At 41.5% G+C, this 17,834-nt stretch overlaps 1 protein-coding gene across 1 annotated transcript in view; it reads left to right on the forward strand.

The window, feature by feature from the left end:
• The window catches only part of APOO (apolipoprotein O), a 61,861-nt gene that overhangs the window by 32,145 nt on the left and 11,882 nt on the right, over nt 1-17,834 (forward strand). Inside the window, exons 4-7 of the mRNA XM_021705444.1 lie at nt 783-837; nt 3,789-3,884; nt 10,682-10,773; nt 14,320-14,400. Of these exons, the coding sequence (XP_021561119.1) occupies nt 783-837; nt 3,789-3,884; nt 10,682-10,773; nt 14,320-14,400 (324 nt within the window). The remainder of the gene's footprint in view (nt 1-782; nt 838-3,788; nt 3,885-10,681; nt 10,774-14,319; nt 14,401-17,834) is intronic.

The following is a 17,834-nucleotide window of genomic DNA, read 5'->3' on the forward strand; positions in this document are numbered from 1 at the left end:
AAAGTGGGGTACCTTCTAGCTAGTCCGTTGTTTTCTTTAGGATATATGATGTTCTTGTACAAAGCCATTTTATTGTTGTTGTTAAGAGAATGTTAATACTTCATTTTGCTCATATCTCTCAAAACTTGGATATAGACTCCTTTGTCCCATTCAAGGTGGTCATTCCTTTTTTTTTTTTTTTAAAGATTTTATTTATTTATTTCAGAGAGAGAGAATGAGAGAGAGCACATGAGAGGGGGGAGGGACAGAGGGAGAAGCAGACTCCCTGCCGAGCAGGGAGCCCGATGCGGGACTCGATCCCGGGACTCCAGGATCATGACCTGAGCCGAAGGCAGTCGCTTAACCAACCGAGCCACCCAGGCGCCCAAGGTGGTCATTCCTGAAGGGCAGTTTTCAGATACAGACTCTAAAATCATGACATGTAGACTTAATATGAAAGACAGATTTAATCTCACAGGGAGAGGATTGCCACTTTAATTATCAAGGGGGTTGAATTTTGTCTATTCTCTTTGAATCTAATAGAAGAATAAAAAGGCTGGGTTGTTGAAATCACTCTGCTTGTAGTGTTTGCTTCCTGTGGCAATAATAAACTGTTCTGCTGAGCAGTTTGCAGTGAAGGGGAAATTACACAAGAGAAAAAGAACACAAAAAACCCCAGACAGTATATCCCTTTGTTCACGAAGTGTTAATAATATGATAATCTATGCAGTAAAGACAAATATATTTATTGTTACTTTCTAATCAGCATATCCTTCTCATTCATTTTCTTTTTACCTTTTTAGGAAATGTACTCACAAACTAAGCCCAGGATGCAGAGCTTGGTTCAATGGGGGTTAGGTAAGTTGATTTTTAAAAATTTTTATTAGGTAAGTTGATTAGGCATAATCAGTTTCTTCATTAATATTGGATTTTTTAACTGGGATTCCCTGGATGGGCTCCCGGAGATCTGGAAATTCCTTGAAATTGTATGCAGAATATTAGAGCTATGTGGATTTTTCTGGAAAGAAGATCTGTTATTTTCCTCAGATTTCAGAGGACTAGTGTCCCTAAACATTTGGGAAGTCTGTTCAAGATCATTAGGATTGTTGGGCTAACAAGTTCAGAGACATTGGATGTTTTTTTCCCCTGAAATCTGTTTCCAGGTGCAGTGTCCATGACTCACACTAACCCCCACTAACTCATCAGTAGGTTTTCGGAATCAGGATAACTTATTTGTATGTCTGTTAATATATGTTACAGAAGTTTAGAGGCGAGAAGGAACTGGGCTGGTGTGCCTAGGAAAGACCTTACTGCATGAGTAGTGTTCTTATATTTTTTTTCATTGGGTTTTTATTGTCCTTGTTTTTCACATCCACTTATCCCATACACTCATAAACTTGGTTCACAGTCTACATTCTGACTCATCTCCATCAGAAACTGGTGAATTAATGGACATTGAGTGTGTTTCATTCCCTTTACTGGGCATCTCAGCAAAGAAAAACTCATGTTTTTACAAGTGTTTGCTTCCATGACAGAATAAAACAAGCACGAATACAGTTTATTTCCTTCCGAAGATCATGGAGTGTTGATGGGCTGATACAGGTTATTAACATCCATGAATAATATGTATGTTAATAAGTAACATCTTAGTTTTATTAATTTCATCAGCACTTATTTAGTTTTTATTACATGCCAGGAACTAGTCTGAGTGCTTTAAAATATTAATTTATGTATAATCCTCATAACCCTGACAGATAGGTGCTTTTATTACCTTCATGTTTTAATCTGAGGAAACTAAAGAACTTCTGATCTCTTATCATTACATATGTGACTGAGGAGGGCTCTTCATTGTTACCTATCACTTCCCATTGATTCATAGCAATAGGCATTATTTGCAACCTAAGTCCTGTTTTTCGTCTCTTGGACTGGTTACTGCAAAAGCTCTTAAGAAAAAACATTCCATTATGAGTTGTGTTGTTATCTGCCAAGGCGGTCCATCCATTTCCCAGCAGTCACAGCCACAACCCGTTACCAGAAGCCGGGCTGGGGCTTCATCACAGCCTTTTAGCGTATCTTCTTTCTCATTTCTCTGTGATTCACTCACTTCAGCTCAGCTCACCAAGGCCATCTGGGTGACCTCCTATCAACTGCTCCGTGTGCACGTCTCGAATTAAAAACACTGTGCTGGTAGGCAAAAATAAAGGGAAGTAGAAAATTGCTTCAGATGACCCAGACACCGAGATGGAAAGTGAAAACTAAGTTAAAGGCAAAATAAGTAAAAGGCCAGACAGGAATTCGTGCAAACAGCACAAGCCCTATAGTATTATTTAAAATGATCACCACATTTCCCAAACACCCAGGAAATGGAAAACTGGCATGTGTCTGCTCTTTTCTGGGGGAGAAAATTACCAAGCATTCCAGCTAGTTCGGTTCCATGGCAGGCATGGAAGATCGCGGCTGATTAAGACAGTGGTCACAACCACCGAGGTGCATATAATACATTTTCAACAGTAGCACAAATACAGAGAAAGTCACAGACCACTGTTGAAGGTGCAGAGGAAGGAGATGAGTTTAATGGAGTTTGGAGGGAGGGGATGAGTCAGGGAAGGGTTTCTAAGTTGAATCTTAGAGTAGAGTCAACCACACCAAGACATGGGGGTGGAACTTGGCAGCATTCCACACAGAGGACACAGCCCAACCAGGGCTTGGAGGAGTGACTCATTGTTTCCTGAGCCGGAAACTGGAAGCAGATAGCAAGTGCTGAAGATGGGGTTGAGAGTGAGACGTGAAGCGTTTTTAAGTTACAGCCTCTCTGAAACCCATTTGTTAATTCATTCAGTATCCGTCAACACCTAGCAGTGCTTTTAGTAAATATCTGTTGGACAAACATCCACTGTTACCACTGAGGGAAAATAACATAGAAGTCCAAGCAATGTACCATTCAGGAGCATATGTTCTCCTTGAGGAGACATAAAATACACCCCTGAATAATTAAACATAAGGTGCTATATAAGATTACATACCAAATGAGGGTCCAGAGAATAAATATGATGGGACTTTAGAGGAGAGAGAGAGAGAGGCGTGGGCTGAGGAGTCTAGGAAAGGCTTTTCTGAGGAGGTTAGGAATGCAGATGGCTTTTACTTCGTGGGATTGGCTCAGTGGACAGGAGAGGAGTCATCATTCAAATGAGGTCATAAGGCATGCTCAGGCATGACACCTAGGCTCACATGCTGCATTTCTTTGTGTTTATCTATCACCAGTGACTATTTCCCGCATATACTTGCACTAACAGTTTCCTTCATTGTCCAGATTTATTCTGTTCTCAATTTCGAAGAATGAATTCAGATGGCAAAGGAAACGTTTTTCCTCTGAGCCTCATGTATTTGATTCCTGAGTTTCAGAGAACAAGCAGCAGAGCTTCAAGACAGCGGCAGATCTATCCAAATCTATTCTGTTTCTGTGTTTGGAAGGCGAGGAATCCCTGTATTGGTATTTCTCCCCCTGTGTATAGTTGATTCAGATCTGTTGCATTCAGGAATATGAAGGTAGTCTAACATTACTTTCTTGTCAGTAGGTCATCAGACCGGAAGTGTTTGAAAATTGGCTACTTGCTATGTGAATAATAAATCATGTTCATATATCACATAAAAAGAATGTGTTGAAAAAAAGCATATTAGCATAAAACAAAGAACAGATTATTTGAGAAGCATTTGATACTATAGTATATACTAGTTATGTGTAAGATTTTTTTGGTTTGTTTCTTAATGGGCAATTTACAGAACTATTTCCTGGTCTGATTCTATTGTAGGCAGCTATGAATATCTCCAAAATGCACCTCCTGGTTTTTTTCCAAGACTTGGTGTTATTGGTTTTGCTGGCATTGTTGGACTTCTTTTGGCTAGAGGTGGGTGCAATTTTTGGGGTTTTTTTTAAACAGCTCATAAGGGAGAGATAAGATAGATACTTGGTTATTTCTTTTTATCTGCCAGTTGTCAGAATAATGAGTTGGTTCCTGAAATATGGCCTCTTAATATATAATTGATATGGTTATTTTCTCCAGTATATTTGATTTTAAGCATATATAGAAATTATAAAAATATGAAATGGAAGAAATTGTATACTGTTGGTTAAAAAAATAATATAGTTAAATCCTTTATGGACACATGTACTTGATTAAGTTACTATCTCTCTTTGGTACAGAAAGAGTGAATTTTTGTTAACCAAAGTCTGTCACACCTGAGAAACTGTTTCTATTTGTTTCTCTGTTGAGATCAGGCTATTAATCACAGTAAATAGAAGAGTGATTTCATAGAGATTTTATTAATTTCTTGATGTGTCATAGCTTCGGTCATCAGTGATGATATTAAAATTTTTAAAACACTTAAAAATTAACAGATGTCAACTTGAAATATATTACTACACTGTACTGCTGGATTGCAAACATTTAGAGGAAATAAAGGATGACAAGGTACTTCACTATAATGGGATAAATTTGTTATAAACTACTGAGGTTTCACTGATTATAAAATTCAGACTTGACAAAAATTCCTAAAATAGAGGGTTTATGAACCCTGCAATCAGACCCTCATAAAAGATTAACTATAGTGACTGCTTTGGTACCCATTCCTCCAATTTTATAAAGCTTTTCTGCACATGCCGTATCTGTTATTTTACTCTGGAAACAGGCAGCATGGTGCCACTCCCTCAACCTGTGGAATGAACTCCTGTCATAGTTTCTGTGCCCTCCTCCCAGCCTGTGCAGAATATATAAGAATTAGAGTTCATTTTTACTAATTGACTTGTGAGAGAGTTGAACCAACTCCCCCACCAAACATTTTCCCCCTCCTTTCTGTAAAGCTGTCCAAAAAAGCATTCCTGTCTCACTTAGATAGCGTTTTAAGTTTATGAAGCTCCCAAGGCCAGGGTGTTGGAATCTTGGCTACTGTTAGGGAGCCAGGAATGTGGAATCAAGTGAGATTAGCTTCCCCCTCCCACATGGTGAGAGCATGGCCCTAAAGCCAGCGTCCTCTGCTGTGCGTGTGTGCGTGTGTTGCCATGCTGTCTGGTGTTCATCCCCGGGCACGTCCACTGCGGTGAGCATCCTGAGGAGAATCAGGGACTGTGCTCTCCCGGGCAGAACAGCGACATAAGGACACCCACTACTGCGGGTTCTATTCCTTCGTTTTTGCTTGCTGGTTTATTTTTTCCTCTCTCCTTTTCCTTTTCCAGGGAGTGCTCAGTAGCATTAACATAATGTAAAACCCTAATTCTTTTTCAAGAAAGTACACACGGGAGTACCTGGTTGGCTCAGTCAGTTAAGCATCCGACTCTTGGTTTCGCCTCAGGTCCTGATCTGAGGCGTCGGGCTCCATGCTCAGTGGGAGTCTGTTTGGATATTCTCTCCCTCTGCCCCTTCTTGCTCTCACTCTCTCTCTCTCTGAAATAAATATATAAATCTTAAAAAAGGTACACATGTGCACACACACATTCATGCACAAATATTCAACAAGTCTTTTCCTTGGGGCTGGGGTAGAAAGGCCTGAGATGAACAACGTCAGGTGGTCACTGAATAAGATGGGCAGGATGGTGAGTATGTTTATTGGGTATCGAGTGGTTTGCAGCCCCCCTCCAGGTAGATGGTCCCCCTATGCCAGCAGCATCAGGGTGGGCTCAGAAGATCCCTCCTGACACAGAGTTTCTTTTCTTTCTTTCTTTTTTTTTTTTTGTCTAACGTTTAAAAAAATTTTTTATTTTTATTTTTTTAAAGATTTTATCACGAGGGGGGGAGGGTCAGAGGGAGAAGCAGACTCCCTGCCGAGCAGGGAGCCCGATACGGGACTCAATCCCAGGACTCCAGGATCATGACCTAAGCCAAAGGCAGTCGCTTAACCAACTGAGCCACCCAGGTGCCCCCCAAAATTTTATTTTTTAATAAAAATTGTATGTATTTAAGGTATATGACATGTTTTGATATACATATATGCATACATATACATAGTGAAACAATTGCTCCAGTCAAGCTATTAACATACCTTCTATCATAGTTACCTTTAAAAAATTTTTTTTTATTTCTTATTTTTTATTTTTTTTTAAGATTTTATTTATTTATTTATTTGACAGAGAGAGACACAGCGAGAGAGGGAACACAAGCAGGGGGAGTGGGAGAGGGAGAAGCAGGCTTCCCACTGAGCAGGGAGCCCGATGCGGGGCTCAATTCCAGGACCCCGGGATCATGACCTGAGCTGAAGGCAGACGCTTAACGACTGAGCCACCCAGGCGCCCCATAGTTACCTTTTTTTTTTTTAGATGAAAGCACCAGTAATCTCTCTTAGTAAATCTCCAAGATTCAGTATTACTAACTATAGTCATCATGCCATACATTACTCTCTAGGCTTACTCATACTACATAACTGCAACTTTGTACCCTGTGACCAGCATCTCTCCATCTCCCCTCCCCCACTCCTTCTGGTAGCCACACGTCTGCTGTCTGCTTCTATGCATTTGACTCTTTTAGATTACAGATATCAGTGAGATCATGTAGTTTTTGTTCTTTCTCATTAAGGCTTATTTCACATAGTATAATGTCCTCTGTGTTCATCCATGTTGTTGCAAATGGCAGAGTCTCCTTTTTTAAAGCTGAATAATATTATAATATTCCATTCATGTAGTATCACAATTTCTTTCCCTACTCATCCCTTGACCCTTCGGTTGTTTCCATGTCTTGGCTCTTGTGACTAATGCTGCAGTGAACATGGGAGCACAGATACTTGTTTGAGAGACTGATTTCATTTCCTTTGGGTGTATACCCAGAAGAGGGATTGCTGGATCATATAATAGGGTTTCTTGAGCATAAATGCTAAGGTAGTCCTGCTCATTTGATGAGAATGGCCATGACTGGTGATGACGAGGCACCTCTCTAGGAGATGAGTGGATGATCATTCCGAGGAGGTGGACTCAGCCAGGTCACTTAAGGGTGACAGGTGGTTGTTGCCCACTATCGTCGCCTTCCTGTGGCTCCTCCCCCTCCCCACTGCCTTCCTGAAGTTTTGGAGACCCCAGCTCATTGTGTGAACCATTAGGAGCTGGAGGCCCAGGAGCTGCTGCTTACCAGTTTTTTGTAAATGACCCAGAAATGGCTGGTTGTCGGCTGTGCTGCCCTTCACCTGGTCCTCACTTATGTGAGCTGCTCAGGAACTTAAAGCTTCAACTATACCGGTGGGACCCCAGGGACAAAACAGTGTTTTCTAGAGTAATTCTATCCTTTCAATCAAGGCAGTAGGACGAGGAAAGAAACATTAATTTATTAAGAGTCTAGATTGATAACATTTATTTTGTCTTCTGTGACCCCAGCTCCATCTTTGGAGATATGTCTGTTTAAAGTTTAAAACCAGTAAACAGCACTTAGGTTATTCTAACTCTGTGTTAGTAACATACATTTCACTAGCATCTATCCGTGTCCCATGTCAAAAGTCCTGCGCCTCTCAGCAGAGACTGTCTAGGTCCAAGTTCATTTCTAGAGGCTCCTCCTATTTCACCCGGTACCAGTTTTTTGAACCTCATTCTCAGGCTTCTCCAGTTCTCCGTGCTGCTGCCTATCCTGCCATTCCCTTCTGCCCAGGACTACATGTAGCTGGGGTGCAAGGGTGTAAGAGCAGCTGTCTTCGGGAGTCTTAAACAGACCAGGTTCAGTCAGTCATCGCTGACAAAATCCAAAGGCAGAGAGATAAGTGGTGTTGAAACAAGAAAGGAATTTATTTCAGTGAGGCCAACACCCAGAAGACAGTGGACTAGCGTCTCAAAGACTGTCTCCAAAGTGCCGAAAGTCCTTCCAGGTTTATGTAGGGAACATGTGGGGCAAAGGTAAGTGCAGGTAGTCAGTGAAGGTTAAGTCCATCATTGTCTTGGAGTCAGTCATGTGGGGTCCTGCTGGCTCAGTGCAGTCCTTATTACTTGAGGGGGTAGGTTTGGTTCCCACCAGGGGACATTTTGCATGTAGGGTCTTTTGCCTGATTAAGAGATAAGCTAGAAAGGGAAATTTAATCATTTAGAAAGTGCAGACTGAGGGGCACCTGACTAGCTCAGTCATTAGAGCAGGTGACTCTTGATCTCGGAGTTGTAGTTCAAGCCCCATGTTGGGTGTAGAGATCACTTAAAAATAAAACCTTAAAAAATTTTAAAAAAGTGTAGACTGAGGTCAAAATGGAGGTAGTTGAAGTCCTCTTTCACATATCCTCTTGAAGTCTGGATGGAGACTCAGCACTGCGGTGGTCTTGGGACATGGCTCCATGCTCTCTTGGGTTTGACCCCCTATTTTTGGGTTCCATGTCATCTTTTCCTTGGTTTGCTCTGCCATGTTGTTGAACTACATGCTCAGGTCACTTTCAAAAAAGCCCACTTTCTAAATGGAAGGAAACTTTCTAAATCCTTGCAAGTCTAAAAATTACTTTCTACCCTCATATTCGGTGATAATTTGGTTGGGTATGGAATTTGTTTTCCATCGAAACTTTCAAGGCCATGTCTTCTAGCATCTGGCCTTGCAGATGTGTCTGTCAGCAGCCAGCCTGGATGCTTGTTACTTCTGAAGTGATTCATTTTTTTTTCCCCCGGAACCTTTGAGGATCTTCTCTTAATCTTCAGTGTTCTGAACTTCAGGATGCTGTGACTACGTATAGATGTCTCATTCCTGGTTGGGCATTTTAGTGTCTTGCAACCCTCAGCTGTAGGAACGTAATCTGGTTTGTATTTATTTGAAAATTTACTCTCATTCTTTTTCCTTCCTGAATCAGCAATGAAGCTGTTTAAGTGACCCTGTATGTCTCTTTTATTTTCTTGATTTATTCCTTTTGATTTGATTTTTTTTACTTTTGTCATTTCCAAGTCGCTCTTTCTTGTTCTTTGATTGTTCCTTTTTCATAGAACCCTTTTTTAATTTCAGTGTAGTAGCTTCTTAAATTTATTCGATTATACTTAATAACAGGTGTAGTTTTAAGTTATTTTGTTTCCTGTAGGGTCATTTTGTTTTCCTTTCTTGCTTGTCTTGGTCTTCTCTTTTATGCTGCAGGCTTTCCTCAAATGACTAGTGATCCTTGTTTATATAGTCATGTTTCAGAGCACGACAATTGAAATGCTAATAAGAATTTTTGGGGGCATAGGGGCGCCTGGGTGGCTCAGTCGTTAAGCGTCTGCCTTCGGCTCAGGTCATGATCTCAGGGTCCTGGGATCGAGCCCCGCATCGGGCTCCCTGCTCCGCGGGAAGCCTGCTTCTCCCTCTCCCACTCCCCCTGCTTGTGTTCCCTCTCTCACTGCCTCTCTCTGTCAAATAAATAAATAAAATCTTTAAAAAAAAAAAAATTGGGGGGGCATAGATGGGGCTTACTGGCTAGCAGGTTCTACCTCAGGGTGAGCTGAAAGGGAACTGACTTTATACGCAGGGTGCCACACCTGGGGCCTGTGCTAGGAAAACTCTGCTCTTAGGTACTAACGCTCACATGCGCACACACCAGCTATCTTGGTTCTCAGCAGAAAATTTATGGCATTTCTTTAGCGATTACTCCTTTTTGTTTTTTTTTAAAGTAGGCTCTATACCCAGCATGGAGCCCAATGCAGGGCTTGAACTCACCCTGAGATTAAGACCTGAGCTGAGATCAAGAGTCAGATGCTTAACTGACTGAGCCACCCAGGAGCCCCGCTTTAAAGATACTTCTCCACCTTTGTAAAAGTTTGGCTGGATAGACTGCCCGGTCACAGGCAGTTTTACACCAAGATGGCATGGAGGAAGGAGAGCACCACCTAGACTCTGCACAGGACTTATATTTGCGTCCGTCCATAGTCCCCACGTCTCCCCGCCTACCCCCATCTTGATCCTTGGCTGCCCTCTCCATCCTCTAAAGTACCTGCCATCTCTGGGCTGCTGGGGACCCTGCTGCTCCCTTCTCCTCCGGACTTCATAGCTGTGTGTCCTCTTGCTTCTGTCCACTCTCCGTTTTCTGTAAATTGGATGACACTTCTTATCTCCCGATGGCCCCTCCATACATTTCCTCTTCATTGTGGGTTTATTACCTGTATTTTATTCTTTTACTGTTAATTTTCATGGAGTATTAGAAAGGAGAGGAGAGCAGTGCTTGTGTTGAGTCCTTAAATAGGAAGCTAGTTTACTACAAAAGAACAGAAACCTTAGAAACCAAAGTGCCGTGGGCTTCTTTTCAGAACATTCTTTATTTTTGCTCCCTTAGAAGTGGTGGTTCTCTTGAAAACATTGTGCTGATGAAAGAAGCCGGTCACAAAGGGCCACATATTATATAACTGCCTTTATGTGAAATGTCCAGAGTAGGCAACTCTGTAGAGACAGAAAGTACATTAGTGGTCCCTTAGGGATGGGGGTAATGGGGAAATAGGGATGGATATGGCGTTTCTTTTTGGGGTGATGAAAATATTCTAAAACTGATTGTAGTGATGGTTGCATACCTCTGTGAATACATCATGATGAATGTATACTTTAAATGGGTGAGTTGTGTGAATTACATCTCACCAAAGCTGTGAAGATGTGGTGGTTCTTTTTAGTGCATATGACATTATTAGGCACATTCTCTGTTAATCTAGGATCAAGAAAAGTAGTCTTATTCAGTGTTAGGTGTCCGGGGCAAACTGAGATGGTAAGGGTCATGAATCATCTGTTGGCATCTACAACCTTTTATTTAATAGGTTCAAAAATAAAGAAGCTGGTGTATCCACCTGGATTCATGGGACTTGCTGCCTCTCTTTATTATCCACAACAAGCCATCGTATTTGTCCAGGTAAGTTAGACCCAGTAAGCTGGGGTGTCCCTTATTCTTGCTTATGTGTGTTTGGGTTTATTGCTTAATATTTTTTATTTTGCAGCTTTTATTGTGCCAGACTAAAATTTGCACACCTAGATGAACTACCACACATTTAAATGTTTTTCTCCACCATGTGCCTCAGTTCTGGCTCTCCTTCCAATCATGTCAGTATTCAGAGAATGCACACTAATTTGAACGTTAGTCAAAAAAATTAAGATACCTTTTTTGGGGGCATATTTACATGGAAGTCTAGAGACTCCAACTCCAAAGCTGCTAGTTATGGGTCATTCTCCATTTGGGTGTATCTGGTCACAACCTGTCCTCCTTGGAGTTGCAGGCATAGGCCTGTGCTCTGGCCCTCTGCACCTTCTCCCTGGGCCTGGTGTCAGCCTCACTGTGCTTGCTGGGGGCTTCAGGGAGTGCGGTCCCCTCCGCTGGGAATCCCCGTCTTAGGGCTCTCAGTTGGCTGCTCCTTTCTTTCCCTTCAGACCTCAGCTTGAGGGCATCCTGTCAAGTCGGAGAACAGAGTTGGCAGGCAAGATGGGTAGAGCTATGTTTTAGTCTGCTCAGGGTTCTGTAACAAAATACCACAGACTGAGTGGCTTGAACAACAAAGATTTATTTTCGCGTTGTTCTGGAGGCTGGAAGTCCCAAGATCACAGTGTTGGTAGGGTTGGTTTCTCCTAGGGCCTCTCTCCTTGGCTGGCAGATGGCCACCGTTTCACTGTGTGTGGACATCCCTGGTGTCTCGTCGTCGTCTTAAAATGACACCAGTCATATTGGATTAGAGCCCTATTCTTATTACCTCATTTAACCTCAATTACTACTGCTACTACTGTAAAGGCCCTATCTCCAAATACAGTCACACTATGGGTTAGGACTTAAGCATGTGATTTTTGAGGGACACAATTCAGTCCCTAACAGCTAGACCAGCTGTTTGCAAAGTGTGGTCCCGAGACCAGCAACATCAGGATCCCCTGGCTTGTTAGAAATGCACATTCTCAGGCCCCAACCCAGACTGACTGCCTCAGACATTCTGAGGATGAGGGCCAGTGATCTGTGTTTTAGCAAGCCCTCCAGGGGATTTGAATGTCCTTGATGTTTGAGAACCACTGATAGAGACTAGACTTCCTCAGGGCACTGGTGTCTAGACTTAGTGGAACTCTAGACGTAGAGTGCCTTGGAAAACTGGCAAGAACAAGACAGGCTCGAGGTTTTGAAGTCCTGGACAGCATCTGGAGACAGGGACCCGCCCGGTTCCTGGAGGTACTCTGTCATGCTGAGACTTGGTCCCAGAGGAGCAGCAGTTGGGCCCTTGGGGCCCTGAGCCAGAAGGATCTGACACTGAGCTCCCTGGAGTGCTCGCGCAACAGGATTGAGTCTGGATTCCTGGACTGCACTGCACTTGTAGGTGGGTGGGAGGCCAGTGGCTCTAACTGTGAGAAATTGGTGGCTTTGGTAGCAGATGCCAGTAAGATCTTTAGAGCATGGGCTTGACATTGTTTATAGCAGTCCAGGAGGCAGAGAGTTAACGTCCCTCTGCCTGCTTCACCCCCAGCTCAGGAACAGTGAATCACGTCTGCCTGCCCCAGATCATAAACATAGTAATACATCATCTCAGTGTGTTGTGGTTTCAACAGTAAATGGATAGGGTGTGGAGAGTGGGATTGGCTGCTGGTTGAGAAGCATATGTGGCTGCCCCCTGAGTAGAGGTCTTTTTTATTTATACGCCACAGCATATGTTGCAAAAGATCTTTTGTTTTCACAAAGATCGTAGGACGCAAATATGAGTTGTATTCTAATTTATTTTTCAAGTCAGTGGGAAGGAGTTTTGTCTTTTATTTTGTACTTAGAGTAAGCAAGAACAAAACAATTACCTTCATTTTCACTAGATATAAAACATTAGTGATCTGTTTGGGATGATGAGAAAGTTCTGGACATGGATAATGGTGATGGTTTCATAACACTGTAAATGTATTTAATGCCACTGAATTGTACGCCTAAAAATGGATGAAATGGTAAATTGTATGTATATTTTGCTACAATAAAACAAAAGAGACATCAGTGATTGAAAGGGATTTTCTGTTACTGTTTTAGTGTCATTTAGTTCCTATTTCAACAGTTTTAATTTTTTTTATGAATACCCTGACCTTGGACCAGCCACTTAATTGCTCACATTGTTTTTTGTTCAGTAGTGTTTGGAGACAAATACTGTAAGAAAATGCTTAAAGTGATGGCAAATGTTATTTTCCTCTCAGAAATGTAAAGCACCAAGAATAATGTCATATATGTGGTAAATGCTCAATATATCTACGAGTGGGTCTGAGAATCATATATTTTAAGAACAGTTAGAGCAACTGGAAGAAAATAACTTTAAGGAACCAGCATGTTACAGTGATCACCGGATTTACTAGCACTGTGACCTTAGTTGGACTAGTCACTTGGCCGCTGAATATTTCCGTATAATCTTTGCCTACTTACTGCACAGGGTTGTTATTTAGAATAGAAATAATTCGTGTGAAAGTGCTTTATAAACTAAAATGCTATACATAGATAAGTTATATAAAAATTAGAAAGACAACAATAACTGCTTTCAGAAATTTACAGTGGAAATTCCATGTAGAAGAGTAATCAACATAGTTTGTCACATGGAGGACCAATGAATGCAAATTACTGGAAGCATTTTTTTTTTTTTAAGAAAAATCAATACTCAATACCTAAAATGTAAAAATTCCAACAGTTAAAGTCAACTAGAGAAAGGTGGACCAGGGCATTTTTTTTTTAATTTTTAATTTTTTTTTATTTGAGTATAGTTGCCACACAATATTACATTAGTTTCAGGTGTACAACATAGTGATTTGACAAGTTTATACATTATGCTGTGCTCACCACAGATGTAGCTACCATCTGTCACCATGTAATGCTATTACAGTATCATATGAAGGAGTGAGTGGCTTGGCCCCAAAGTATTCTCTGACCCTGGGGCCTACCTCTCAGGATGTTGTAGAAAGGATCTTGGATCAAGAGGCAAAATCCCTATAGAAACGTGAAGACTTTATGTTTTGGGGGACCTGGGAAAACTAAGACCATCTTCATTAGGTTCACCTAATTTTTTACCCAGGCCCCTAAAATGAGTGAGTGATTTTCAGCTGGGCATGTGCCTTGGTTGGCTGTGATGTGTTAGATGTGATAGGCAGAAGCCTTCTTTCTGTGTCTCGTTTTCAGGAATTTCACGTATCAGCAGTTGACCTCCTTCATTTTTTTCCTTATTAACCTGTAATTTATGGCAAATTATTTTAAACAGTAACTGCACGACCAAACTGTTTTCTGCTTATGCTGTGATTCTCGCTATCTTTTGATTTGCTTATGTTGCACAGCCTTAATGTGTATGCCCCAAGGCTTCTGGAGCTGCCGTATGCTTAAATACAGTTCTTTTGGAAACAGGGAAAAGGAAAGTGGAATATTCTCATTCTTACCAGTCATGTATGGAATAGCAATGGATCTTTTATATTTTGTTTCAAGGTCAGTGGGGAGAAATTATATGACTGGGGTTTACGAGGATACATAGTCGTAGAAGATTTGTGGAAGGAGAACTTTCAAAAGGTGAGAAAGATCTTTTTCATTATCTTCCTTTTGGTTTAAATATATGGTTTCTCTAGCGTTTTATAAGATTCTTGATAACACTGTTGCCTGATCCTGCTTTTCCTGTTTGTTTTCATTACGCCTCTAGCTCAGATTCTCTCTTGGTGGCCTTTATGGGAGGAGCAGGGCTGAGTAAGTGGTGACCATAAAATGCATTCTACTGTGGTCTTAGATCATCATTTCCTCTCTGTTGTATTTATAATGTGCTCAAAGTGTAGCGTATTTTCTGAAAGTTTTATCAAAACTGGATTCATAGAGAACATACTGTGTTCCCTGGCAAAAGACAAAACAAAACAAAACAACTAACCAAGCCTCCTCCTCTTGCTATTTCATTTACTATGGGCTCCCTCCTTTCTTTTAGCACGACCGTATCTCTTCATCCCCTAGCCTTCTTGGCCCACTTACGGGCATGAGCTGTGGTGTGTTGGGGATCAGCCACCAGCTACAGACCATATTCTCTCTGCTGACTGGTGGATGAAAGGCAGAGGGAGGAGGTTGTGTAATTGTAAGAAGGTGTCATCTTTCATCTCTTCTTGCAGCCCCATAGCTGACTGAATGTTGCCCCTGTTTGCTGGAACATTCTTTCCTCTGATAAGGAAGAATGAGTATGGAACAAGGCATCATGTCTCCTCCAAGCCCTTGGAGGCACTGTTCGATAAGGAAGAATCAGGGTTCTTATATTAACATACCTTCTATGTTATAGATTGAAGGAAGTTCATTTTGACTTCTGTCATCTCAAATCAAAATACTCTTTAAAAATATAAAGAACTGTGTCAAAATTGAAATCCAGAATTTGGATGTAATATTGTAGAATCAATTATGAGCGCTCCTCATTATTTACATAAATAGTCTTCCAGTGAAATCTTAAGACTCATTTTTGTGTTAGTGGTAGCTAAAGGAATTAGTCTCTGGAGCCTGGTTAAGCTAGCTTTGAGTAGGAAGTTCTGTGTTAATATCAAGTGCCCTTTGGCAATCCCCTTTAAAAAATAAACACCCGTAGTTTTGTTTCCATTCCTCTGACATTTTCTTTGGAAACTTGCTTTCCTGTTTAAAGAATTCCTTAAGTCCACACCGAGTTTTATATGGGAAAGGAAATAGAATGTCAGGAAAGCTCTACAGAGCCCTAGAAACGTGGAAAATGAAACTCATGCTCAGTTCCGAGTGCTCACTGTGGTGGTGGCACAGACACACGTGCCCCAAAGCCAGTTGGGCAGGTGTCTCCTGGGAGCCTCTGAGTGCTCACCGTGGTGTCCGTGCGCAGCTCAGACCCACTGCGCATGAAAGCCAAGGAGGGGATTCCCCCCACCCCCTCCTGCCCAGAGCCTCTAGCCTGGAAATAGCTTTCTCTGCTCTGAGAAATCAGCCCAGGGCAGAAGCAGCGGGACTGTGGTTGGAATGCAGGTTAAACAGGCCAGCATTTTATGGTAATTTGAAAACGTTAGATATTAAAGCTACTCACATTTATATGCGAGTCTTTGGGGAGTGAGAGAGTAAAGATATCTAATTAGCTCACGGTTGGCCTCTATTTTTTTCTCTAGTCTTCTGTGCCTTTGTCCTCTTCAGAGTCATTGAGAATGTAATGTTCTTTCATTTGTTTACCTTGAAAGCATAATCTCCTCCTGAAGGTTGTGTGTTCTCACTAGAAGGTAATAAAATTGATGTTGACTACTTAAATATTTAGCACAAGTTTTAAATGAAGAACAACAGATGGCTCTAATCAAATTTTGATATACTTAGATTTCAGGAATTATCTGATGGTGAAATGCCATTGTTTTTTATTGCTCTTCCCCCTTCTTGTTGGATTTTGTGGGTTTCAGTGGTTTTTATTTTGTTTTATGAATGCGAGCAAAGATACAGGTTACCCTGGAACAGGAATCCTTTGGGGCCCGGGAACTGTGTCTTTGAAGGGACCTGGGGGACACTTGATTGAGATTTTTGTTTCTTAGCTTATTTGGAAATCGGTTTTCAAGTCAGGCTTGAAATTAGCAGTCTCAATTAGATGCAATCTAATTCATGGTTGTCCATAGTTATCACTGTAGTGATCTAACGAAGGTACATGCCTGTGGTTCTAAACAGTCAAAAGGAATTTGTGGACATCGTGTTTAAAACGGGGCCCTGAGTATTTACCCCAAAGACACAGATGTAGTGAAAAGAAGGGCCATATGCACCCCAATGTTCCTAAGAGCAATGTCTGCAATAGCCAAACTGTGGAAAGAGCCGAGATGCCCTTCAACAGACGAATGGATAAAGAAGATGTGGTCCATATACACAATGGAATATTACTCAGCCATCAGAAAGGGTGAATACCCAACTTTTACATCAACATGGATGGGACTGGAGGAGATTAGTAAAATAAGTCAAGCAGAGAAAGTCAATTATCATAGGGTTTCGTTTATTTGTGGAAAATAAGGAATAGCATGGAGGACATTAGGAGAAGGAAGGGAAAAATGAAGGGGGGGGCGGAAGCCGAGGGGGAGACAAACCATGAGAGACTACAGACTCCGAGAAACAAACTGAGGGTTTTAGAGGTGGGGGGGGATGGGTTAGCCCGGTGATGGGTATTAAGGAGGGCACGTACTGCATGGAGCACTGGGTGTTATACGAAAACAATGAAGCGTGGATCACTACATCAAAAACTAATGATGTATTCTATGGTGACTAACATAACATCATAAAATAAAATTTAAAAAATAAATAAATAAAAATAAAACAGGGCCTTGAAATTTTCAGTGGTATGAATGATGGCTCAGTTCTCAATTGTATTATTTGCCATGGAGTTGTATTACTCTCAAAGACCCTAAATAAGTCTGTGGCATTTTTCTGCTCTGCCACATCCCTTTTCCCTTTTAGGAATTGATACTAAATGTTTGCACTGAGTCTTCGACCAGTAGTTCGGCCGAGGTGGTCTTTCAGTTCTGTCATTGCCTTTGGTCAGGTCAGAGAAATTTATCTGCTTCAGCTAAAATGAACTGTTTGTCAGAATTGTGAAGCAATGATGGGTGTGTCTAAAAATATTGTCAGCCTAGTGTGGTCTAGGGTTTGTTTTTTTGTTTTTGTTTTTGTTTTCAGATAGAAGATATCTGTTGGATTTTAAACTCTGTTTACGGGGGCACCTGGCTGGCTTAGTCAGTGGAGCATACAACTCTTGGTCTTGGGGTTGTGAGTTCAAGCCCCCCATTGGGTGTCTATAGAGATAACTTTAAAAAAAAAAAGAAATCTTAAAAAAAACTTCTGTTTACAGACACACACAGAGACGGAGTTTAAAATCCAACAGTATAATGACCACATATATACCAATCATCCACCCACCTTTAAAAGGTAGGAAATTACTGGGGCACCTGGGTGGCTCAGTCGTTAAGCATCTGCCTTCGGCTCAGGTCATGATCCCAGGGTCC

Source organism: Neomonachus schauinslandi, chromosome X (genome assembly GCF_002201575.2).
Source record: "Neomonachus schauinslandi chromosome X, ASM220157v2, whole genome shotgun sequence".
In the NCBI taxonomy this organism is placed as follows: Eukaryota; Metazoa; Chordata; class Mammalia; order Carnivora; family Phocidae; genus Neomonachus; species Neomonachus schauinslandi.